This window comes from Helianthus annuus, chromosome 1 (assembly GCF_002127325.2).
Source record: "Helianthus annuus cultivar XRQ/B chromosome 1, HanXRQr2.0-SUNRISE, whole genome shotgun sequence".
Classification (NCBI taxonomy): Eukaryota; Viridiplantae; Streptophyta; class Magnoliopsida; order Asterales; family Asteraceae; genus Helianthus; species Helianthus annuus.
The window spans coordinates 27,289,024-27,314,657 of record NC_035433.2 but is presented as its reverse complement, the minus strand read 5'-3'; the positions used below and the strand labels follow the sequence as shown (position 1 = coordinate 27,314,657).

General features: G+C 38.2%; 1 protein-coding gene across 1 annotated transcript; it reads right to left on the bottom strand.

Annotated features, from left to right (window-relative positions):
- Positions 1–17,994: 17,994 nt before the first annotated feature.
- Positions 17,995–24,754, bottom strand: LOC110944227 (G-type lectin S-receptor-like serine/threonine-protein kinase B120). Its single transcript, XM_022185941.2, has 8 exons — positions 24,305–24,754; positions 23,117–24,225; positions 22,935–23,051; positions 21,621–21,844; positions 21,085–21,295; positions 20,750–20,987; positions 19,676–19,823; positions 17,995–18,553 (listed from the first exon to the last, which is right to left on the bottom strand). Exons 1-8 carry the CDS (start codon positions 24,514–24,516, stop codon positions 18,245–18,247), a joined length of 2,568 nt encoding a protein of 855 aa, XP_022041633.1. The 5' UTR covers positions 24,517–24,754; the 3' UTR covers positions 17,995–18,244.
- Positions 24,755–25,634: the final 880 nt, after the last annotated feature.

Genomic DNA, 25,634 nt, shown 5'->3' with positions numbered 1-25,634 from the left:
ATAAGGGTTGGGAAGGTCGGTTTGAAAATTGGGTGCAAGCGAATTATCTTGATGCTTGGGAATGTGTAGAAACCAAGTATGTTCGACCATTGAACGATGATGAAGAACCTGTTCCGATCAAAGATCTTACTGCTGATGCTCGGAAAAAGTATAAAGATGAGAAAATGATGCTTAGTCTTTTACAACAGGCAGTGAAGGAAGATATCATGGTTCTTCTACAGCATAATGGAACATCGTACTCGATTTGGAAAGCGTTACGTTCGAAGTTTAGAGGAAGTGAGGAGATGGTCAAAAGCAAGAAATCACTTCTGAAGAAAGAGTTCGATTTATTCCGAGGGTTGAAAAATGAAAGTACGAGAGAGATTATTGAACGATATTGTAATCTGCTTGCTAATATGAAAAGATTGAGTATTGAAAAGAGTAATGAGGAGTTGATTGAAAAACTTGCTGATGTGTTGCCTTATGAGAGTTGGGGCACATACTTGATGATGCTCAGAAACAAGAAAGGTTTTAGTAATCTGACGCTCAGTAAGTTCATCGAAAAGATTGAAGCTCAAGAAATGGAACAGAGAAAAGTGATTAGAATGAAAGACTTCGATGGTGAACAAGACATCGGGTTATATTATAAAGCTGGGGTAAATGAGAAATCATCAAATCTATCTCCAAAGATTGTGACTGGTATGAGTGCCAAAAGTTTATCTGAAAGTCCATCATCTGGATCAAGCAGCAAAACCAGTTTTACTTCATTTCCATCATTTGATCCAAACATCTCAGCAACTAAGAATAGGAGAAAATTACAGTGTAACATTGTATTGAATCTTGAGAATAATCAAGATTATTCTGAGGAAATTGCCAAAAACCAAATGTCTTTATTAGGAATGGTTTTGGAATCTTATACTTGTTTTGTTGCAGGTCGTATCGGCAATCCAATGTTAACCAAAGAAGACTACGACCAGATAGATGCTGAAGAGATGGAACTGATGGACATAAAGTTGTGTCTGGCTAGTGCTTTACGGAGAGCTGAGAAGTTTAAACAAATCACGGGGAGAGATGATCTTCGTAATGCGAATGTTTCTACTTTAGGTTTTGACAAATCTAAAGTCACTTGTTTTCGATGCAGGGAAAAAGGACACTTCAAGAGGGAGTGCACAAACCGAGAAGCAAGTGGAGCTCAAAATCCGTTCAACAACAACAACGATTACTATCGCAAAGCCATCTATCACCAAGTTGGTCAATCATCTCAACAACAAAAACATCAAGCTCAGACTGCACATGGAAGAGATGTGATTGAAGATACTGGAAAAAGAGCATGTGTAGTTAATCCAAATCAAAAACAGTCGTTTAACTGGGATAATTACATTCCAGAAAATGGAAAAGCTTGTTTGATTGATCAAGATGATGAGAAGTTATCAGAAGGTTATAGCTGGGCAAATTTTACTTGGGATGATTACATTCCTGATCAAACCACAGCTTACACTGCATTTACAGCAAAGATTGTAGATGATAGTGATGATGATACAGAGTATTGGGCTAGAAAATACAGAGAAGATATGAAGCTGCTTGCTGAGAGTGATAGCGAAGACGAAAAAGTCAAGAAGGAGAAGAAAAAGAAAAAGATCAAGACGCCGGTGGATGATGAAGAAGTGTAGGTGATGAAAAGGCAAACTGTGAAAGAAGTGCCTAAGTTTAAAATTGAAGAACAAGTTGATGCGAAAGAGATTCCGGTAAAGTGTGAAAACTGTGAGATTGTGAAAAAGCAGAACAGCACGTTGATTTACAACTTAAACAGTCTGAAGGAGTCATATGATGTGCTGAACAAGACAATGAATCAGTACAATCAAACGAGTGAAGAACAAGCAGTAGCTATGAAGACTCTTCAGGGGGCGTTTATGACAAAACAAAAAGTTGTAAACAATTACATTGAAAAGTGTGCTGCTTTAGAACAAAAGCTTGAGCTGCAGAGAATCGAAATAGAGAGAGTTAATTGTTTATTAAAAAGTTATTCATGTACTTCTTATGTGATTGACAGGATTTATCCTACAGTTGAAAGCATGAAGGTCTGGGAAGAAGATGTGATAACTGAAGAAAAAGCAGCTGAAGTTAGTATTGAAGAAAAGATTGCTGACAAGAAGAAGAGTGACAAGAAAAAGGATACTGAAACGATGTCATCTGGTAAGAAGAAATGTGTCAGTTATAATAGATGTCCACCTCCACTGGAAAATGGATATTTCCCTAGACATCCTAATGATGAAAGAGTCAAAAAGGCCACAAATTTACAGTGGGAGTCAGAGTCGTCGGTCAATCTTCCAGAAAGTATTGATGTTGTGTTTACATCATCTGACACTGATCAACAGTCTCAATTGATGAAGAAAGTCGTGGATCATGTGTTAGATAGTGATGACAGTGAAGATTCAAAGTCGGAGTCTGCGTCAGAGTCAAAATCTGAGTCAAAAACTCCGGTGCAAACAGAAAAACAGGGAAAATTAGTTTATGATAGAAAGTTTTTGTTGTCAAAATCTAATTTGGATGATGGATTGTTTAAAGTGGCTTACACTTTGAATGATTCTGACAAATTATATTCTGATGATGAATTTCCAATAAGAGGTGTCAAAACTGAAATGATTAAAAAGGTTTTCATACTCACAGAAATTAATATTTCTGACATAAAAGGCTTATGTCTTAATGAAAAACCAAAATTTTACACCTCAAGAGTACAACAAAGGTTAAACAAGAAAAAGAACTACAGTTCTGGTTCAGGTTTCCAAAAGAAATCAAACCATAACGGTAATTTCAAAAAGAAAGGTTTAGGCTTTACTCCTACAGAAAAACAGAAAAATGAAAAACATGTTCATGGTTTTAAATCCAAAATGTTATTTGTTTCAGGTACATCAACCGATGAAGAAGAAAAGACAAGTTTCTGGAGAGAATCAAATAGTGAGTTTCTTGCGAAGAAGCAAGACGAACAGAAGCGAGATACAAGAACCTGTTACCGATGTAACAACGTTGGACATATCGCCAAAGATTGTTCTCAGGCGATACAATCAAAACAAGGAGTTTTTCGCAAAATCTCAGAAAAGGTGTTTGCGTTCGAATCACCACTAGATAGAACTAAATTGTTTAAAGATTCTATTTTTGAAATTGGTGAGGGTTCGAACAAGTTTTACAAGAAAAGAGCCAAATCTGACAACCAGAAATGGGTTGTTAAGAGTATTGGTGAAAGCTCTAGCGATGATTCTGATGGATCGAAATCAGTGGAGCTATCTTCGGGCGATGAAACTGATTCCACAAAGTCAGTTGAGCCACAAGTTGTTTCAAAATGTGAAGCTGATGTAAAAGTTGAAAAATCAGTTCCGATTGTTAATGATGAGGAGTTTCCATTACTTCGGGCTGAGAATTATAAAAAGAAAATTGGTAAAGTTGAAATTTCTAACCAATTTTATCATGATGAACAGGAATTTGATGCTGAGAAGGTCTTTAACTCCAAAGTAAAAACTATCTTTGGAAAAATGATTGATCGAAAAGTCAACGGAGTTAAAGAATTTTACGAGAAGAAAACAAAGAAAGAAAAAGTTGAACCATCCCTGGTTTGTGACTGGGATGGTACATATTATGAACAATAAGTCTCAGGACTTGCCGGAGCTCCCAGGTTGGTAAGCGTGGAGCATGAATCGGCATCTTTCTCAAAATTCTATTCGGTAATGTCAATTATGCAAACGGTAAAGAGGTTTGTTTATGTTTGTTGATGTTTTTACAATTGGTACAGAGGTTTCTGAATTGAAAATGGTAAATCAAGGACATTAAGTTGTACTTGTATTTTCCTACATCTGGTTGAAAGACAAGATGATGAACCATAACCCCGAACATTTGTTGGATATTCCTACAATTGGTAACCTACAATTGGTAAAATCAATCAAACTTATTTTCCGGAAAAACCATTGTGATTAAAACAAACTTAAGTGTTTTGAAATCTAAATGGGAAAATAGTTTGTTGTTAGGGGGAGTTCTGATTGTTTATGTATACGTGAATAGCGAATTGAAGTATTTCGATATCAGTTGTCATGTTATGTACAGTTTGTTTTCAATTTTCATTAGATGTGTTTGAATTTTAGGGGGAGTAAGAATTTTTAGGAAATTCAAAAACATCAGAAAATTTGAAAAAGTCAAAAACATGATAAAATCAAAAATGAGTTTTTGTTGCATAAAAGAGGAAATGGTAATACATCAGTGGACTATCACGACACGCTAAAGAATTGGAAAGTCAAAATGTGATAAACGATCTTACTGCGGATGTGTCAGTAGATTTTCGCACATTTAGTAAATTGAAACGAGATATAAACCTAAATCAAACTTGCTTGATTCGTGGGTAACTATTCTTGAATATATGGGTAACCCCCCCGAAATCTTGTTTGAAAGGTCCCGTATTCTGAGATACTAGGTCTTTATACTCAGTGATATCTGGGGTATTATCCCGGGACTTCTGCTGTATGGAAGTACTGACCTAGTCCCCGGATAATACTTTCTGCAAATGCTTGAAAAAGCGCCGCCCTCAGCAATCTGATTAAACAATAAAATTGATAGTCATTGCTGTTGTAAAAAAAAGATCCTCTAAAGGGGACCCACCAAAAGTCGAAGCCGTCATCTCTCTGCGTATACGGAAGTATCGACCTGAGCTCTCACGGCCCTCGCATATAACCCCTTTACAGATATCATCTGTGGTATACTCACCTGTAAGACTGAATATTTGGGATCTGGATACGGGAGTATATTCAAGTGGAGTGATACACAATTAAGTTTAAGTCTCTAAAACATTAATATCGTATCTCGAATCAATTAAAGTCTGTGTGAAAATTTAAGTGGACAAACATACTGACAATCTAGGTAAATTGTTTATAACTGAGTATGTTTAAAGCTTAACGGTGTTGGTGATTTGTCTCATATACTGATACGATCCTCTTGCACGAGCTCACAAAATATTGTCTGTAAATAGTTTATTTCTGCATTTTATTTTCTTTCAGAAAAATCCAAAAAGATTTTCAGTGTGTTTTAGCATAAATTTTTGAAAAAGTCAAAAATATTTTCGACAACTGATGTTGAATAGCTGATTTTCAAAATTCCGAGTGCTAAACATGATGAGCAATATTTGAGGGGGAGTGTTTGTGTGAAATTAAATGTTTTCATAATCTAACCTTTCAAGTGGTTCATCAAAATCTGTATTGCTGCAAGGTTTTATGTTTGAAATATATGTGAAAGAAATTTACTTTGAGGTAGAGCTTATGCAGGATACGATGAGAAGCTGTTAGACGAAAAGCCAGACAATGATCCTGAAGATGTTGCTGAAAATCAAAGGAATGCCAGCAAATATCGAGAGGGGGAGTCTGAAGATGGAGAGAGAGAAGCCCGAAGACTGATCAAGACTGAAGATGTGAAGACACAGCATTGTTGTGACTCGATAGTCGACTCCATCAACATCTGAGGGGGAGTCTGTTGGTGCACTACATCTGCTGATTACGTCTTGTATCGAGTCATAGTCTTAGATTGTTAGATCTGGGCACGAAATACGAGAAAATGTGGAATTGTATAGATTTGGATTGTTAGGGTTGCTTTTATGGCCCATTAGGTTTTAGGGTCGCTCGAACGGATATGTCTGGTCCGCTCAAATGTCATATCTTGGATCGCTCGAATGGCAACCAGCTTGAACCGCTCGAGTGACAATCTTGTCTGGACCGCTCGAGTAACTACTTGGACCGCTTATTGGGCCTGTCCAATAAGCAGTTCCAGAACTCTATATATACCTTAGGGGCGATCTCAGTTGTAACGTTTTGTCGAATCTCGTACCGAAGTGTTGCCGGATCGAGAACTAATTGTAATTGCTGTCAAATCAATATAGAAAGAGTTTAAAGTGAATCGCAAGCTATTCCTACGTTGATTACTTGTTTTCCGCACCTGTAATTGACGAAAACGCCTCTGATCGACTCATTCGGGTCGCGATACGATCCTACAATACGCAGCTTCACCAAGATCGTACATATACTTGGCTAGTTCCTTAGATCCTGCGATACGCTCAGCAATCTGCGAAGATAATACACCTATGATGGAAGCGACAATGACTAACCAAAAACAAACGAAATAACGAAAATTACCAGAGGCACAGCGCGAGCAAGCAGCCATTGGCAGTCAGCAGTGGTTTCTTCAACCAAGATTTCAGAGGCTTTGATCCCAGCAACTTTTTCCTCACCAAGCTTCTCCAACTTAGCTATGCGTTGGATGTACTCTTGTTCCCTTTTTTGATGCGCAACGCGCTCCTCTTCAGCTTCGTCACTGATTTTACGTTTCTCTCTGGACAACCTTACAATGGCATCGCGCTGAGCTTGTAGCTCTTTGTTTGTCCGTTGTTTTTCCTTTGCAAGTTTTCCCTCAGTATCAGCAACCCTCCATGCCAAACCCATCTTCTCGGCATTAAACTTTTCTCTCTCTTCAGCAAGTGCTTTCTTCGCGTTTTCAAATTCCAAATATCCTCCCCTATCAGTTGCCATTCCCGGGCGATCTCTTGGGCAGTGGCGAAGAAATTGACCCCAGCATGGATATTATCATCCAAGAGATCCAACCGGTTGCGTCTTTTTTGAAATAATCTCTCAGCAGGGGGGAGAGAAAGAGAAAAGAACTCACGGCAGTTAGCATGATCAGTCATCCTGGAGCCTTGAGTCATGTTCCACCGGGGGGCGTGTGGAAGATCGGCACATGCAGGATTGTGAGTATTCCAAGACCCACCCTGTACATGCTCATATTCAGAACTATGGCGGGTCCCAGAAGCACCTCCCCGACCTGAATCTCGAACGACTTTGGTGTACACGGTATGATGGGGAGTGGTCTCACTAGACTCCTCTACGACAACATCACCTCCACCACCAGCACCAACGTCTCTTGCACCACCGGCATCATCACCACCCTCCTCAACCTGTTCAACCTGCACATCATCCTCCTTTCTTTTTCCCCGATCATCATGCGGAGGAGACAAATCAAAGGTCCTCGAGGGTGGAGATATAGGAGGTGTAATCTTTGAAATATCAACCTTGCGAGGAGCTTTATCAGGCTTAACACCTGTTATGAAACAATTAGGACAGTCAAGAATGTGAAACAAATACAAGGAAGAGAAGTAAAAAACAAGAAACACAAACGAAAATCCTTACCCTGGGAACCAGAAGCAGCATATATCTTTTCTAGGAGATTACCACGCTTTGCACTAAAAACACCCAGGTCAACCTCTGACTCTGAGGGTGCAGGAGGAGTTTCCTTTTGAAGCTTAGACTTCTTAGCAGCAAGCGCAGCTGCAGCTTGTTCATCAAGCTCTTTCTTTTTGTCCTCAATAGCCTTTCTCTTCTTCATGATCTCCGTCAGAGTCTCATCGCCATCTGGATCACGCTCAACACGCTTATCTCCTGCGTCTAAACCAGAGAGCGTGTCAGAAACGAAAACATAGTCCAAGGAAAGGTGGCTAGAAGGTTCCTTACGGGGAGTTTCAGCAACATTTTCCTCAACCTTCTTCTCCTTCTTCTCAGACTTATCCAACCTCTTCTTTTTTTCTGCTTTCCAACTGCTCAGCAGTTTCAACCGGAAGATCAACGTCATCAGCAGGCTCATCCACAGGCTCGTTCGCAACCCCTGGCGCTGGACCTACACGCGGGGAACGAGGGATTAGGTCTCCACATGATCTATCAGAACCCTCACTCGAAAGGACAATAACCTCCTCTTGAGGGGGGTCAGTAGTATCATCAAACTCATCCCCATCATCGTCACCTAAGATAGTATTGGCACAAGAAACGGTCCCGGATTTGGTCCAACCACACAGGTTTCCCCTCAGCAAGTATCGCCTCAACCATGGCACCAGCAGCCTTTGGATCGAGAACATTCAACAAACTATACCCAACTGTAAAATACAAGAACATGAGGAAGGGCATAACGAAATCAAAGATGAACACTGTTTTGGTCAAAAATCACACAAGGATAATGCAACCAAATCTTCGTTATGAGGTGTGATGCTTGAATCAATGAACAATTGTATGAACAACATGCAAATGAAATGAACAAGTGACACAAGGATTTATACGAGGAAAAAGCCCTTGATCAAGAGTTGATCTCCGGCATAAAAAACCTCGGGTGATGGAAACTACCGATCACCAACTATAATTACACAAATGATGATTACAACTCGGGATGATAACAAGCTTGTTACAAGGATCGCTAGAGTGCAAAAGTGTAGAAATGTATGAAATCGCCAAGTTAACTCTAGAGAGCTGTTTCGAATGTGTGTGTTAGCTAACTTAGCCGAATGTCTTCTAACTCAAGGTTGTTATCCCCTTTTTAAAATTCGAAATAACTAGATAACTAACTATCCGCTAAATGTGCAAGCTTCCCACGATCTCCATAATGTTCACAAAGGCCAAGCACGTGCGGAATATCAAAGGCATATTCTCCAAGAATATCGGTAAGACTTGGTCCATGCGTATACTCCTGCAAAACAAGCTCACATACAATGAAGACAACTGTTAGTGTAAGGATAACAACGAGGAACCTGGATCCTGATCCTGCAACACCTTTTGAGGATCCTTAATTCAAACAAAATTGAGGATCTGTGATCCTGGCAGTACTTGAGGATCCGTGATCCTTAGGATTGGAAAATCCTCCCCTAACAAACACAAACATAAATGAACAACACTAATACCTTTCCCCTCATAGCCATAAACAGGGACACCCCTAGGGTTCTTCGGGACCCACAACATGCTCATACCAGCCCCCACCAACGCCCTCTCCTAAATTTGAGAAATAGAAGTAGCTTTCTGTGTCAACGTTTTATACCATTCTTGGACAACAAAATCCACAGACACATTCACGCGAGGAATCCCTTCACTCTCGTCGCGATAATGCATATCGATGGGGATGACCCCACGACGAATATAGAAGAACTTATGCTTCCAATCGTGCAGACTTTTCGGTGGATTAGCACTGCAAGGACTAACGCCACTAGTTCGGGAGTTGAAGGAGTAGAAGCCACCAGTATAATTCACGATGTAAAAAAACACTAAACATTTCGAAAGTCGGTTCGATACGGTTGGCTCTGCATATAAACTCAAAATGAGTAATCTGGGGCAATCCCAAAGCGTTTATTTGTGAAATATGAAGCCCGTAGTTGGATAGAACCTCCCCGGTGAACTTCGTCATGGGAAGACGGAAGTTATCCTCACGAAAGAAAGCGGCATACAGGGTTATATAACCAGGAGGGGCATCCAATGCAGTCGAGTGCGGCGTCGGAAATTGAGCACCCCACTCCGGTCGAAAACCCATGTCCCAAACAAGGTTCTGGAACTCCTCTTCTCTCCAGTTTATCGCTGCCCTATCAGGACATGGAGGATTCCTAGTTCTATGTTTTCTCTTCTTAGTTACAGGATTGGCGCCAATAGACATAATGTTGGAAGATGAAAAGAAGAAATTAGGATGAAATAGATGGAAAAGGAAGAGAGATAAAGAAAAAGATGAGAGGGAAATGGGTTTCAAATTTCGAAAGTGAAAAAAAAAAAGAAGGAACCGCCATCTATTTATACCCATCACATTAAATGTGATGGGTAGTGGACCGTCAGGAAGACAGATCGTCGATCAATGGGGAAAAGACACGTCATAAGGGAGAGAAACCGTCACCTCTTTTTTCGGAAAAGTGGGCGGCACATACCTGACACCGTGGCGAAAAAGCAACTGACACATCTGAAAAGGCGATTGTTCATCTCCGAAAAGACAAGGACACCAGACAGTCACATCAGTTGTCTTCATTCCAAGAAAGGAAACTTCTTTCAGAAGGAACCTTCACGCGCCATGCGTCCAGTTGGCTCAACTTTGCAGTCACCATCGTGCGGCATGCGCCATGCGTCCACTTGGCTCAACTTTGCAGTCACCATCGTACGCCATGCGCCATGCGTCCACTTGGCTCAACTTTGCAGTCACCATCGTACGTCATGCGCCATGTTTCCACCTGGCTCAACTTTGCAGCCACCATCGTACGCCATGCGCCATGCGTCCACTTGACTCAACTTTGCAGTCACCATTGTACGCCACGCGCCATGCGTCCACTTGGCTCAACCGCGCAAGGTAACCTAACAACAACTACCACTACCCTTATGTAATACCCGAAATTGTGAAGACCCTAAAATAATTAATATCGATTATCAGTTCTAAACTAGTTAATATATGTTAAACCGATTTAATGATTATCATTACACATCAAGCAATTTATTTGGTAAATATGAGTAGTAAACAACATTTACATTTTTTTTTTTTTGCTATTATATGTATTATTATGATAGTTTAGGCCCTAGTAAAATTGAAGCTAAACTAAAAGATATGTTGTGTAAGTTGTTCATAAATTAAAGGGGTTTAGTGCAAAGTTTGAATTAAATCAAAATCTACGTTTACTTTTTCTTTGTTTTGGAATTTTGCCGTAAATGTCGTATGTGATATCAATTTCATAACAAACTTTTATTATTAAAATAATATAATATTAAATGATTATAACCGGTTCAAGGCTTGTCTCACAAATTCACACTTAGGCGGTTGTGGTCATGACTTTCATGATCATCATGACCCTCCACATCAGCGTTATATCACATACTTTTAATCCATCATCTAAAACCACTACCCTAAGGGTAAGGGTGTGGTCATGACTCAAACCACTATTATCTTATTTCAATTTATTTTTGTGAAAAGAAAATGAAATATTGAATAAGGAAAGTAGGCCCATGGTTGTCATGGTTTAATTCATGGAAATCATGGTGGATGAGACAAAGAGATGGTGTAGCAATCCATTAATGGTCCTACGTGGCGATTGATAAGCATGGCCCTCACACCCTATAGCCTTATGCGATTTCATACAAACCTAATTATAGTCTCTACAATCAGTCTGCCGCCATAACTTGTCCATCGGAGTTCAGCCACCACTGCCGCCTCACGTCGCCCCCATAACCACCTCGGTTCGGCGCCAGCAGTTCGATCTGAATTCTACTTCTTTGAAGTCTTGATCATGCTGATTCGCTCCATGACGCACGCAGCCGTAAACATCCGTTTACGTTTATCGCTGTTATCTTAGGCTCTTATCCGTTCTAATTTGTTCGACTTTGGAGGTAATAATTTTGTTCTTCGGTTAAATGTATTACCTTTTGTCGGATTATAACTCTTTGAATCTGATTTGTTCCGGCGATTTAGACCTTAATACAGTGAATTGTCGGTACAATAAAATACATGTTCGTTTCTATTGTTTCTATTGCTGGTAAAAAAAAATATGGATCACACACTTGGAAACTGCAACTAAGTTGAAACTTGAACATTTGAGGGAATACATAGCTATATGGAAATTATAACAAATTAGAACGGTAGTTATTTAGAATCACATCTATATTAATAATAAAAAAAAATTGTTTTAAAGCTACTGTATTATGTGCACACACATTAGATTCAATCATTTTGGGATTTGAGGCTATTGATATTTAATATAATAACGTGACCATAATGCTTATTTCATGTAAAATAATTAATCAACTAAAGATCTAGATAAGTTATAAGAATTTACCATTTGATGTTAATAAAAAGAGATTTCACGTGACGTTATAAGTTGGATGCTGATTATGCTATAAATAAAAGTAAGCTATGTATTAGACTTAATAATAATATGTAGATAACTATGTTATACTCGAGTCGAAACAAATATGTAAAGGCTATTGGGCTGTGAGGTAGTTTGGAGTTCTTGAATAAGCAATATAACGAACGTAAGATAATAAGAGTTTCATACAATATAACAACGATCCCAAAACCCACTGTCGCCGGAAAAAAAAAATGATTCATCAACTCAAATAAGTTAACTTCCCAATAAATAATTCAAACTATAATGTAGGTTCTCGTATTAGAGGAGGAGGACTTTCTTTGCAAAATTAAGGTACGGATTCTTGGGTCTTAACATCTGAGTATAATTTATTTCTCGCTAGTATTTAGTACGGATTCCGTTTCCTCTTAATCATAGTATAAATTTGTATCCGTTACCTTGTAGTACGGATTCCTAACCCCTTTACATCGTAGTATAATTTTATTTTATTTCATTACTCTTTCATACGGGTTCTGTTTTCTTTTCATCATAGGATAATTACGGGTACGAATTCCATGGTCTCTTATTCTTTTAACGTTATATTATTTTTATTTGATCTCGCACTGTACGGTTTGTGGTTCTCTACTATTAGCGTAATATGGTTTTCGTCATTCTCATAAGCACACATTCTTGGTCTTTTAATCACAGTGTGTAGTTGTTTTACGATTGCCCTCATAGTGTTTAATTCGTTATAACATCGTCGTTTGTGATTGCTACTTGAACTTTTGAATATGGTTTAGAATACACGAATAGGTTTCCCAAAGAAGTTGTATACCTACTCAACAACTGGTAGAGGTTGTAGTACCTGCTCAACAGCCGGTAGAGGTTCTAAAAACCTGCTCAACGGCTGGTAGAGGTTGTTATACCTGCTCAACGGTTGGTAGAGGTTGTAGTATTATTTCAGTTGTGTGTAGATTATACATGGCCTTAGAGTTTGTACTCACTCTGTCACCCGAGCATGTCTGGCTTGCCGATTGGGCGTCAACGGCATGGCACTTATCGTGACAGTGCATAATAAAAGTTCACGGCGTCTCTAACATGTGCTTGTGTAGCACCTTGGCCACTTAGAGACGTATGGATCGATCCTAGCTCTGTTTCTGACTTTGTTTTCTGACTTCTGGGGGATGGAATAATGGGTGCACGCCACACTTACCATCTCATTGGTGCATAGAGTAGCTACCTGTGTACCCCTCTATTTCTAGCTCTGGGTGCTTCTATGTTACACGACTTATTTTGTTGATATACATTCGTCGTGCAAGTTAGTATATGTTTCAGTATGTGAATTAGTTATGTTCCGATCGTGTATTCGATTATATTATGATATGTTCAGAATATGATTACGTCTCTGTTTCTGATTATGAGTTTGGTTCTGGTTATGTTCAGTATCCGATTATGTTCTGTATTAGTTATATTTGTTTTGACCGAGCATCCGTAATGGTTTTGTCGCAGTATCTGTCTTAGTGTGAGTTTCAGTTTCGACTTATATTCTGATGTCGTGTTATACGTTTAGTCTATATCCGTCAGTATCTGTTTTGATATCTGTCTTAGTATTTATTTTTTTAAACTGTCATTTTAAATATATTCATTTATAAAATCTTCGTAAAGATTTACTTATTTTGCTTTTAAATCTCTGGTTATCTACAGTGCTTTATTTTTTTAGATATAAATTCCCAAAGTTAGTAAATCATTATTTTTCTTAAGTGATTACTTGCTATGAGACTCAATAAAGTATTATATCTTGTTTAAATCTCAACGTTTATTACAAGACAATATTTATTTATTTATTTTGGATTTCTATTTAACAAAGACAATTAACCTGTTTTCAAAATCGTCGAATTGTTAAGTGATAGTTAAGATAAAGTTGTTTATAAAAGAACAAATGCTTCTCATGTCGGTTTACGAAATTTATCATTATTATTATTATTATATTATTATTTTGTTTAGAAATCCAGGTAAATCAAATTATTCTTTCTTAAATATTTCACTTTTCAAAGTTAGAAAATTATGTATTTTTGTCTAATGATGGTTGCTATTAAATATGACAAATTATTATAATTTGAATGTTCAATATAAGAAAATAGTTTTTCTAAGTATCCCATATTAAAAATATTAGTATTATTAAATGATAAATTAGAATGGGTCCGTCTATAAATTAAAAATGGTTTTAATCATCATGGTCAACGTCTCTACATCAATTTTGTGTTGGATCCGGTATCGGTTAAGTATCTGAATGACTTTTGTTTCCATATCAGTTTCCGTTGCAGTTCAGATCGGTTAGTGTATCAGTTCTTATATCAGTCTTGTGTCTTAATCCATTTTTAGTACTCGTGTCAGTAACCGTTTCAGTTCAGTCTCAGTTATGTTTTATTGTGTTTTGCTTCCGCTGATATGACTTTATTTCTACTGTTGATTTCTCCGTTACTGAGCAATTTTTTGCTCAGCCGTATTTTTTCTTTTTGTGTTTTTCCATTTTGTTTTACAGGTAATATGGGATGATCTGGGATCTCAGTGAGAAGCGTTAGGAAGTTGCTGGCCAAGATTCTTTATTTCAGTAATGTAATAAATGTAATTAGGATCTTTTATTTAATGCTATGGATTGGTTTTTAGTTTTGATATCTGTAAGAGTGACACGTCAGCCCTAGCGGGGTTGGGGTGTTACACATTATAAGTCCAGAATCCCTCCTAGACGATCAACTCAATTAGAAGACACACTGGACTTGGGGGGACTTGAAGAGGTATGGTCCCAACTTCTTGTCTACATGGCAGGGACCACACCACTTTTTCATCCAACACGGCTCCTACATCAGCAAATAAATCCAGAAGCTTCTGGAAGACGTCAAGGTGGCACAAAAGATGCTCTTTCCGACAGAAAGGACAACACGTGTCACCAGTGACCAAGCGCCATGTAGACCTGCAGCAAATCTGGGAGCAGACCGACAACAGCAGCACGATTTCTCCAGCATGGACGAATATCGGCACGCCACGTGGACCACTATCCTGAACGCAGCAGAGGAGACCAAGAGGATATTTCCCTTGGTCGGACAGCTGGCGCCCGATAACAGCTGGCGAGGTTGCTCCTCCCTCCTTCACCCTCCGGCTATAAATAGGAACCCTCATCATCCAGATTACTCTATTCTATTCTCCACTCTTTCAGCCACTACACACACTATTTTCTTTCTCAGAGCGGTACTTATTCTCACGCCGGAGCCCGGTTAAGAGGGAAACCCCCATATTCCCCTCTTAATGAGCTGACGGTGTTGCGGTTTTGCAGGACATTAGTCATTTGGCGAGTAGAGAAGAAGATTGAACCCACAGAAGAGACAATCCAGCTAGTTAACCATTGGTGTTAACTAGTGTTTCATCAATGTGTTTTTACTAGGTTGTGGAACAATATTAGTGGTTTCATTAGCACCTATTCATTACCATCCAGATTTACCCCTTCAAATTCGGTTTTGATGAGATCTGTGTGTCGGGTTTGTGTTCGAATTTTGGTTGAATTTGTTGGCGATTTAGATTGTACAGGATGGAAATGGAGAGTGGGAAGCTGTTCATTGGTGGGAATTGGGATTTCATGGGACACCAGTGAAGAACACTTGAAGGAGTATTTTCAATCGTTTGGTGAAGTGATTGAAGTGGTTATAATGAAGGATCGAACCACGGGCCGTGCTCGTGGGTTTGGGTTTGTTGTGTTTTCTGACCCTGCTGTTGCTGAAAAAGTTGTCAAGGAAAAACATATGATAAATGGTAGAAGTGTAAGTTGTTATATGCTTAAGTATGATTGAAGCAGTGGCCTTTGAATCTCGATTAGAGGATAGAGATTTATTGGTATTTTCTTTCTACGGGATTTGCATTCACATTCCTTCTAACTTCGTAACATGTGTCTTCCTGTTACTTAGATATATTATTCAACAACGTTTTTTTTTTCTAATAAAATCAACTGAGTAGTTAGTATCTACTATAAATGTGTTACTTTCATATTCAAATGTAGATATGTTTGATAACTTGAATATCCTGTTAAAACACCAAAATAAATAACTGTAACTCTATAACCGAAATACATGTTTGGCAGGTTTGCGTGCATCCATTTTCAATTTCTCCTGTGTATGCCGAGAATGCCCCTGCGAAGCTTCCTTTCCAAGAGTTTGTTGTCGGAATATCATTAAAAGCCTATCATGTGTTGCAGTTCTTCTTACAGCTCACATATGTTACATATACAAGCTTATAAAGACTTTCCAGACCCTTTGAAATTTTGGGCCTCGGGTGTTGGCACAGGTTAACCGGCCCCATAGCTGGCCCTGTCCAGATTTCCTTGAAACTGGTCGATCTGAACTTGGCTGTGACCAACTGACCGGTGGTATAACCACCGTCGTGAAACTAGGCGGAACAACCACTGAACACCATAACTTCCGTTGTTGCTAGAAAGAGATGAGATGAACCATGCCTATCGGCGACACAACGACGATGGATCTTACAAAAAGAGGCAAAAATGACGATGATGGTTTGTTGTGGTGATGGTGCTTGCGGTTGCGGTGGTGGTCAATGGCCTTACGGAGGTGATGTTGTGGGATTGATGTATTTAGGGGACTGGGGTGGTCACTAGTGATAGAATCTTATCACTCACAAGCATCCAATCAACTCCTGCCATGTCATCCGCCACTATTCTATCACTCACATCTTTTTTTAGTGGTAATGGTCATCACTCACAACACCTAAGGGGGGAGGGGGTGGTCACTAGTGACCATTTTTTCATCACTCACAATATCCAATCATGTTCCGCCATGTCAGCAACCATTTTTACATCACTCACAACCTTTTTTAGTGGGGGTGGTCATCACTCACCACCACACCCAACAATTTCCCCCCAACCAACAATTACACTCATAAATAAAACCATCACGTGTTGTAAAAATAACGAAATCATGTTTTCGTTAATATATAACGCTTTATATATGGAGGTGGGGGTGGGATTTCGTTATTTCAACGCGTTATTTTAATCTATCACTCGTTATATTATGACCACCCCGCCTGGCCTAACAATAAACCCCCACACCCCCTCACATCCATCATTTTTCACGTGTGAAAAAAATAACGGAAATCCATCATGTTGAAACTATCACTCGTTGAACTAATCAATGGCGGTGGACATTTTGTTTCTTCCACGCGTGATCAAGGGTGCATCACGCACCACCCCGCCTCCTCTTAGAGAGAAAATTATTTAGTGGTCATATTCACGTCTACCAATTGAAATGCAAATTAAATTATCTCTAATGAAGATCACTTTAAATTTACATTCCTGACATAACGATCTCATTAATCAATCACCCTTTGATTACGTTTATCATAATATTATTTTATATGTATTTAGAAAATTCAAAATAATACAAAGAGAGAACAAACAAACTACTTTAAAAAATTATTTTTTATTGTTAACTTATTACTGTTTAAGATTTAGAAAATCACAAAGTTACAATACTAGATCTACTACCCATCTTATAAAAAGTCGCCTTGAAATGTTTCCATTAGCTTAATAACATTTTATATGTTTTGTGCTTTGGTTTCACTTTTGCGAGTTAACACGTCACAACGCGTGTATATGGTTCAACGTTTTTATGTCTAAGTTTTGTTCGATTTAACAGTCCTGCCGCAAAGCGCGGGTCTAAAAACTAGTTTAAATTAAATCTCAATTAACCAATTAAAACCTGCTACGATCAATAAATTTACAAAATAATGATATCTTAAGAGTATTGATTTATTAAACGGGGAAAGTGAATATGAGGCTCTTGAACCTATAAGGTTAGATGTAAAACCATCAATAGTATGTAGTTTCGATTAAAAGACTAATAAAATAAATTATTTTTAGGAACTTTGATAGATGGTTTAGTGCGGAATCAACAATGCTGAATTAGGGTTGAATCGATGTAGAGGATATACAAACAAAAAGAATAAAATAAATTATTTTTAGGAACTTTAATCAAAACTACGCACTTTTGATGGTTTCGCATCCAAATTTTGATGCGCAACAACCTCATATTCATTTTTCCCCTATAAATACTAAATAAGTTTAAGATTGGGTTTCAGATCACTTTTAACCACATAATATCATAAATTGTTATATCTGATACTCGCAAAACCAATTGGTAATGAGTAAAGGGTACCCGACAAGTACGAGACCTGTTTTATAATCATGTATTGGGCTGGAATTACTAAAACCCATCTCATACCCGACCCGACCCCGACCCTGCCCGATCCTTTTCTATTAGTTTAGGAGCAAATATGCACCTTTTCAAATACACTTTTGTTTTCACACAAAACATAAATGATTAATACAAACTAAGCCTTCTGCTTTCCTGATTTACAAAGCATTGTAACTGCATCTTCCAAAAAACATCAAGAATCTACAACATATGTACAACACGCAATCATTCGAAAGCATGAGGCCGGGCACATGGTCAGTTCCTCCTCGTGCACCATCACTCACGGCCTTAGAAAAACAAGAAACCGAAAAAACGAAACAAAAATGTAATCCACATTACATGTTTTCGGTATTTTTTTATTAACATTTGATCATTACCTCCCAGAAACTTCTGTAATCGTGACATCATTCGACGATACATTTATTTCACGACCTTCCATGATCAAATCCATTTCTGCTGAACTTAATGAAGTGAGATCAAGTTCGTTTGGTTGAGGAAGGCTCGTGTTTTCACCCTCCAACATGAAAACCACTGATGACATAGTTGGCCTTTGAACGGCTGATGATTGTACGCATAACATTGCCACATGGATGCATTGCAGTGCTTCGGTTCTGTTACAGGAATCTAGAATCAACGGGTCGATCAGTTCCTCGGGTTTCCCTTCCTTCCATAGCTTCCATGCCTGAATAGGTAACAAATGTTTAAACAATCAAACAAGATGGAAAATTCTAGAGATAAATTTGACCCATTTGACGTTAAATGGATACTTCGCGGGAATAAACGGGTCAAAAGCTATCGAATTGTGATATTCTAAAAGTATACTCTGATATAATAATATAATATAGCTACTGTAAACACATTCGACACTAATTACTGAACAAAACTGTTTCAGGTTAACAGACCTGACGAGTACCAAAAATTAACCTTTGAGTTTTACCTACGTGTCTAACCCGTCCATTTTGTCACCTCAACATGATGTATAAAAAGACTGCATAGAAAGGTAAAAAATTTAACCTGTGCCACCTTCCTGTAATAAACCTAAAATCAACGTCGTTTTGGGTTGTGAGTTTACCGGCGGGGAGGTGGGTGGTGTGGCAGGTGAGGGAGAGAGAAAGCACTTGGGAGAGAGTGAGAGAGAGAGAGGTGAGGAGAGAGAGGGAGAGGGGAGGAGGGGAGGTCGGAGAGGTCGGAAAGATGGGATTTGAGATCGAAAAGTCTTTAATTATATATAAAATTACTGAAATACCCCTACCTTTAGTTGAATGATTTAACTGAGTTAAGAGTCGGGGAGCAAAATGGAAAAAACATGGTAAACTATTGGAGTAAAATGGCTATTTTTAAAGGATTGGGGCAAGACCATTAAAACGACCAAACCACACGGCGCAAAACGGAAGTTTACTCTAGATTTTACCTCTTAACGGGTTAAATGGATAAATATAAATATAAAAACTTTGTTAAAAAAGTGAACGGGCCAAAGTGACCCAAACTTTATTTATATAATTATAACCTTTTGAATCGTTTTATTTACAAAAATAATTTAATATTTAAATTATATACTTTTCTTTAAGGAAAATTTCAAAGAAAAAAGAAAGAAAAAGAAAAATGGATTAAGAAATTTGTCACACCAGAAAACATATGAAATTTGCCTTTTAAATGAAATTCAAAAGGAAATGAAACAAATACTTGTTTGCAGGTCAACCAAATCGTTTTAATCCGAACCCATTTCTAATTGTTTAAACCCGAACTAGTTCAATTTCTGGTCTGAAAACAGAAAAGTTAGCAGCTGTTTCAAGAGTGAACTTACATGTCGAATTAGATTTGTAGAATCCTCAGACCGGAAGCTATTATTCCTGTGACCACTAATGATTTCTAGAAGCAAAACGCCGAAGCTATAAACATCAGATTTTACAGAAAAGAGACCTTCCATTGCATACTCTGGTGACATATAACCGCTGCAAAAATTGAAACATATGTTCATTCATCTACAAACTGTACAAAACGAGAGATGGCAACTCATCCCATTTCCCTATGAATGGGGTCTATTATCTCTAACGGGTCAAACGAGTTAAACAAAACAAATTAGCTAAGGAAACGGGTTGAAAATCACCCAAATGTAGGCCTGTAAACGAACCGAACGAACACGACGTGTTCGTTCATTTAACTTTAACCGAACACGAACATATAATCGAACACATTTTTTTGTTCGTGTTCATTCATTAAGAAATCGAGCATGTTCGTGTTCGTTTATGTTCGTTTGTTTCTAAACGAACAGTTCGCGAACACAAACGAACATAAAAAAAATTAACTGAACATATTTGAATAAACATAAATTAACATGATTGAAGAAACAAGTCTAATATACTACATTTCATCGAGATATACTAATTAGTTATATTTATATAAGTAGTTAGAAAATATTTGTATAAATATAACTATTTATGTATTTATTAAAATTTAAACGAACATAAACGAAAGTTCACGAACATAAATGAACGAACATAAAAGAATGTTCACGAACATAAAAGAATGTTCACGAACATAAATGAACGAACACAAGGTGTGTTCATGTTCGTTCATTTAATTAAACGAACACATTTTTTTTTTGTTCGTGTTCGTACATTTATTAAATAAACGAACATAAACGAACTTCCCCCCGAACAAGTTCATGAACAGTTCATGAACGTTCGGTTCGTTTACAGGCCTACCCAAATGCATTATTGGTGTGCAAAACTTGCTAAATCATTTGTTTTAATAACATATCAAGTCAGCCTAATGTGGTTTGTACCAAAAACTACTTGTTTTGACCCATTACCAAACACCCTAATTTTGCCACCTCTTTTAGAAACCATATAAAAACCACTAAAAACTAAAAACTTACTAAGTTCCCACAACTCTATTCGTATTCGCTTCATTTTGGTTCCCCCCAAATATTCTAGCCATTCCAAAATCTGAAATCTTCGGGTTCATCTCTTCGTCAAGCAAAATGTTGCTAACTTTTAAATCACGATGAATGATTCGAAGCCTAGAATCCCGATGGAGGTAAAGCAAACCTCTTGCAATGCCTTCAATGATCTTGAATCGTGTTTTCCAATCTAATTCTACTTTCTTCACCGAGTCTTAAATGAATCCACAAAAACACACACAAAATAGGAAGTTTAGAAGCTTACAACAAAGTGTTTATACTTTACACCTTACATGATGAACAAAACTTACCAAAAAGAAACGAATCAAGGCTTTTATTCGGCATGTATTCATAAACGAGCATTCTTTCTTCCCCTTCGATGCAATATCCCAACAATCTAACCAGATTTCGATGCTGCAGTTTTGCAATCAGAATCATCTCGTTCTTGAATTCCTCTAATCCTTGCCCTGAAGATTTCGCTAGCCGTTTTACAGCAATTTCTTGACCTCCTGGCAAGATTCCCTGGAAAGAAGAACATTATAAGTCCACATTATCAACATCTAAAGCTTAGCCGTCCAACACAGGAGTTGACTCATCAACCCGTTTCAACCCGTTTACCATGCTTACAACTTGATTACAACCAGTTTGCAACCCGCCATTTGACTTGTTTAGAAAAAATGGGTTAAACGGGTCGCGTTCATTTTAAGTGTGTCCGGGTTACGGTTAATACTTATTACGAAAAAATATTTGGGTCTGTGTTCGGGTTCAAAGATTTAACCTATCAACCCGACACAATTACACAACTGAATTTATATTTCAAGAAAAATGCAATATTCAAAGAGTGAACCTTGTGAACCGGGCCAAAACCACCTTGCCCAAGTTTGTTCTTGTTTGCATAACCGTCCGTGGCGACCTCTAATGCATGGGAACTGAACACAGGCAATGGGGGCCCATCACATTCTTTCATTTCACGTTCGAGTTGTTCTGAAGCTTCCACAGAAATATCTTGACCATTGAACACCTCTGAAACCAGAGGCCCGTTCTTCTTTCCTCCACATGGTATTTGACATGCTAGATATCATAGTTAATAACTTAAATTCAGAATCCTTAAAAAGATTACCTATGTAACAACATATGAATTTGGTTTAACAGTTTGTTAACATCTACATGCTTTCCAAAGCAAATAACTAGTTTGCTTTGGTTTATCCAAATAAAGGAAAGGGAAAATTACAAGTTTTGTCCTTTATCTTAATACCACTTATCAGGCGGTGTCCTTTTTAACGAATTTTGCCCTTTACAAGGAATTTTGTTGCATGTTTTGTCCTTTAGGCTTAACCCAGTTAGATTTTCTTGTTAAATCTTGTCATCCAAGGGTATTTTAGTCTTTTTATCCATTTATTTAATATTATTTAAAAAAATAAAACAAAATATTTTAGGGTTGACTCTTGAAATAAATGAGTAAAAAGACTAAAATACCCTTGGGTGACAAGATTTAACATGAAAATCTAACTGGGTTAAGTAGGGCTGCAAACGAACCGAACGAACACGAACAAGACAGTGTTCGTGTTCGTTTGTTAAGAAATATATGTGTTCGCGAACCGTTCACGAACACTTATCAAACGAGATTTTACGTTCGTGTTCGTTCGTTAAGGAAATGAACTTGTTCGTGTTCGTTTGTGTTTGTTTGTTAATTTTAGGCAACGAACAAAAACGAACGTTGACGAACACAGACGAGCACAAATTAATGTTCATGAACACAAATGGAAACAAATGAACACAAACAATCGTTCATGAACAAAATATATAATACACTAACACTTATTAGATATTTAATTTGTCGGAATTTTGAAGTATTTAAATAAATATAAAAACTAAAAACACTAATTTAAATAAACAAACGAAATTTCTTGTTCGTGTTCGTTTGTTTAATAAACGAACTTCCCGCCGAACGGTTCACGAACTGTTCGCCAAACGTTTGGTTCGTTTGCAGCCCTAGGGTTAAGCCTAAAGGATAAAACGTGCAACACAATTCCTTGTAAAGGGCAAAACTTGTCAAAATTCGTTAAAAAGGACACCGCCTGATAAGTGGTATTAAGATAAAGGACAAAACTTGTAATTTTTCCTAAAGGAAAAGTTTATATAGTTATGGGAAACAGTTTACCTTTGACTTTATTCCTGTACTTCCATAGCAACAACGCAAGTACACCAATAACAACCGCACCGGTTACAGATACTGCAATGACTGTGGTTTTAGATACACCTCCATTACTTCCTGAAACTGAAACACACTAAAATTAGCATAACATAACCAAACCAAACCAAAATAACAAAACTAAAACCAACCCAAATCTGAATCCGCGACACGAATGAAAAGCGTTTCACCGCCTTGCTCAAACTCCTCAACATCAATCAACTCATCACCCCATATCAAACACCCGATCCCCTCAACAAAAGCATACCCCATACAAGAACAATTCTGCAAACATCCATTTTCACACTCGCCACGGTCTCCTGCTATCCGGTCAGCAAAATCCGGCAGTTTAACCCCCATTCGCTCTACAAATCCATCACTCGTGCTACCATTAGCACTGCATTCTAATCCAGTTCTTCTAACACACCCGCCAGACCAGTTTCCACTATTCCGCTGATCTTGGAATCTCGGATTTGGATCAAATCCTCTCATACAACTACACAGCTGAGATGGCGCAGTACTCGGTCGACAGATCCCAAAATTCCCACATTTGTTATACTCTTCGCAGCCATTCGAAGGCAGCGACACCATCGGAGTCCATCTCGATATTGTTTGATTGTATATCATCTGTTGCACAGCTCCATTCCACTGGATCAAGAATCTCATTAAGGGCCCACTATTCGGATTTTCAAAAGTGAAATACACAAGCCCATCATCCACATTAACTAATCTAAAGCCAAACAGTAACAAAGATCTCATCCGCGGAACCCCTATGAATATCTGATTATTCCAATGACCCGATCGCCATAACCTCCTGTTTGATCGATCATCCCACACCACAACTTGAGGCGAACCTCTCGGATCAACGCCCATTGAGTAATTCCCTTTTGCAGGATCATTTGCAGTCCTCCACGAGACAAACTGTTGACTAATTCCCTCAGTAATATTCAAATAAACTCGCAAATTCGGTAGAAAAGTATCCGTCGGATGATCACAGCTTCGCCATATCGCGTCTTCTTCCCTACCCGCGTTTTCAACCGTCGAAAGGATCAAATTTCCAGAGTCCACAAGCATCATTGTCAAGTTAGATAAATTCAAATCATTTCTAGCTGCAGAACTGTCGCTTGACCAGTAAACTTGACTGTTTCCATCCGAAACAATCAAACTTCTGTTTCTGATGCCGAAAACACCCGAATTGTCGGGTATTGGATTGTCTCTGTTGGCTACCCAGACCACTGTTCTGTTCTGCATACCGTAATACCTGGAAGAGTATTGATAAGACGTCAATAACTACTAATAAAATAATAACTGTAATAGATAATAAACTCGGTTAACAATACCATATTCCAACATATCTCGAACTCGAATTCCTGGGGCTAAAGAATCCAAGCTCGAAGATCTGCTGAGGGGAAACAAGTATTTCCCCATCTCTAAGCACCTGATCTTGATCAAGTCTGCTGGTGGTTGATTGTGGGAATACACGGGATGAGTGAAGAAGAAGGATGATGGTGATGATGTGCAGGTTTGTTAGGGTTTTGGTGATAAAACCCATGTTGTGATTGAAGAAAAGTATGGTGAAGTTGATGGGATTACATGAATTGCAAGTGGGTGTTTGGTGGATTGAAGCAGAATAAAGGGAAATGTAAGCATTGGAAGTTTCCCATTGGGAATTCAATGGATTTGAATGGTGGAGGGAGGTTGAAATAATTGACTAGAAGCATAATGATTCAACTCCACCAAATGCCACAGATGAAGAATCTTTTCAACATAATAATTCATATTTTATATACTAGTAGTAAGATGCAATTTCATTTTTATATATAATAATACAAAAATGCAACATAGAAGCATCACAATAAGAAACGGGGCTTGTACTATTTTTACATCCTTATTTTCTTATTTTCATATCTCTAGGTGTATACTGGTTCTATAACCTTATTGTTAGGATCTGAGTTTACTTGAATAATTGCAGCGGAATGAAGTAAAACTTTATAACACAATCAAGGAAAGAACAATTTTCATCATACAAGCTTTTATAATCAAAAGATTGAATACACAATGTTTCGACTATACATGCATGAACACTATCTCCCCCTCAGCCTGAGCTCACAGTGTTAGTTCGTACAAGATGCAAGTGTGTGCGAAAGAGCTAATAGAACAGTACAGGCACTGTCTATTTATAGTACAATTCTAAACACTGTGGCATCTTTGCTGACATCACCTAGATAGTGACATCTAACAATTTTAACAACTTCTAAACACTAATAAATTACAGACACTGTTACATTAAGACACTGATTAACTAAACTCTGATGAGGCTATCCGTTGATGACGCACAACCACTGATGAGGCTGAGCAGTGCTTTCCATTAAGGTTGATCAGGCCTTTGACTTCTGCAGTACTTTGATATAACAACCCTCAAAATCGTCTTAAAACACCCCGTAATCGAAAAACCGAGCCTACATATCATTATTTAAATTGAAAAATGAAAAAATAAAGTTTATACGTCTGGCGCGGCCCGCGACAGACTTCCTTAAACCCTTCGCGGGGCGCGACAGGCATTAACTTGTCGGACACCCTTGAAGACACGCGTCGTATAACGTGTCGAGTCTATACTCGTGACCAGTCAACCCTAACCCTAGCTAGAGGGGGTGGCGGCCCGCGACAGGC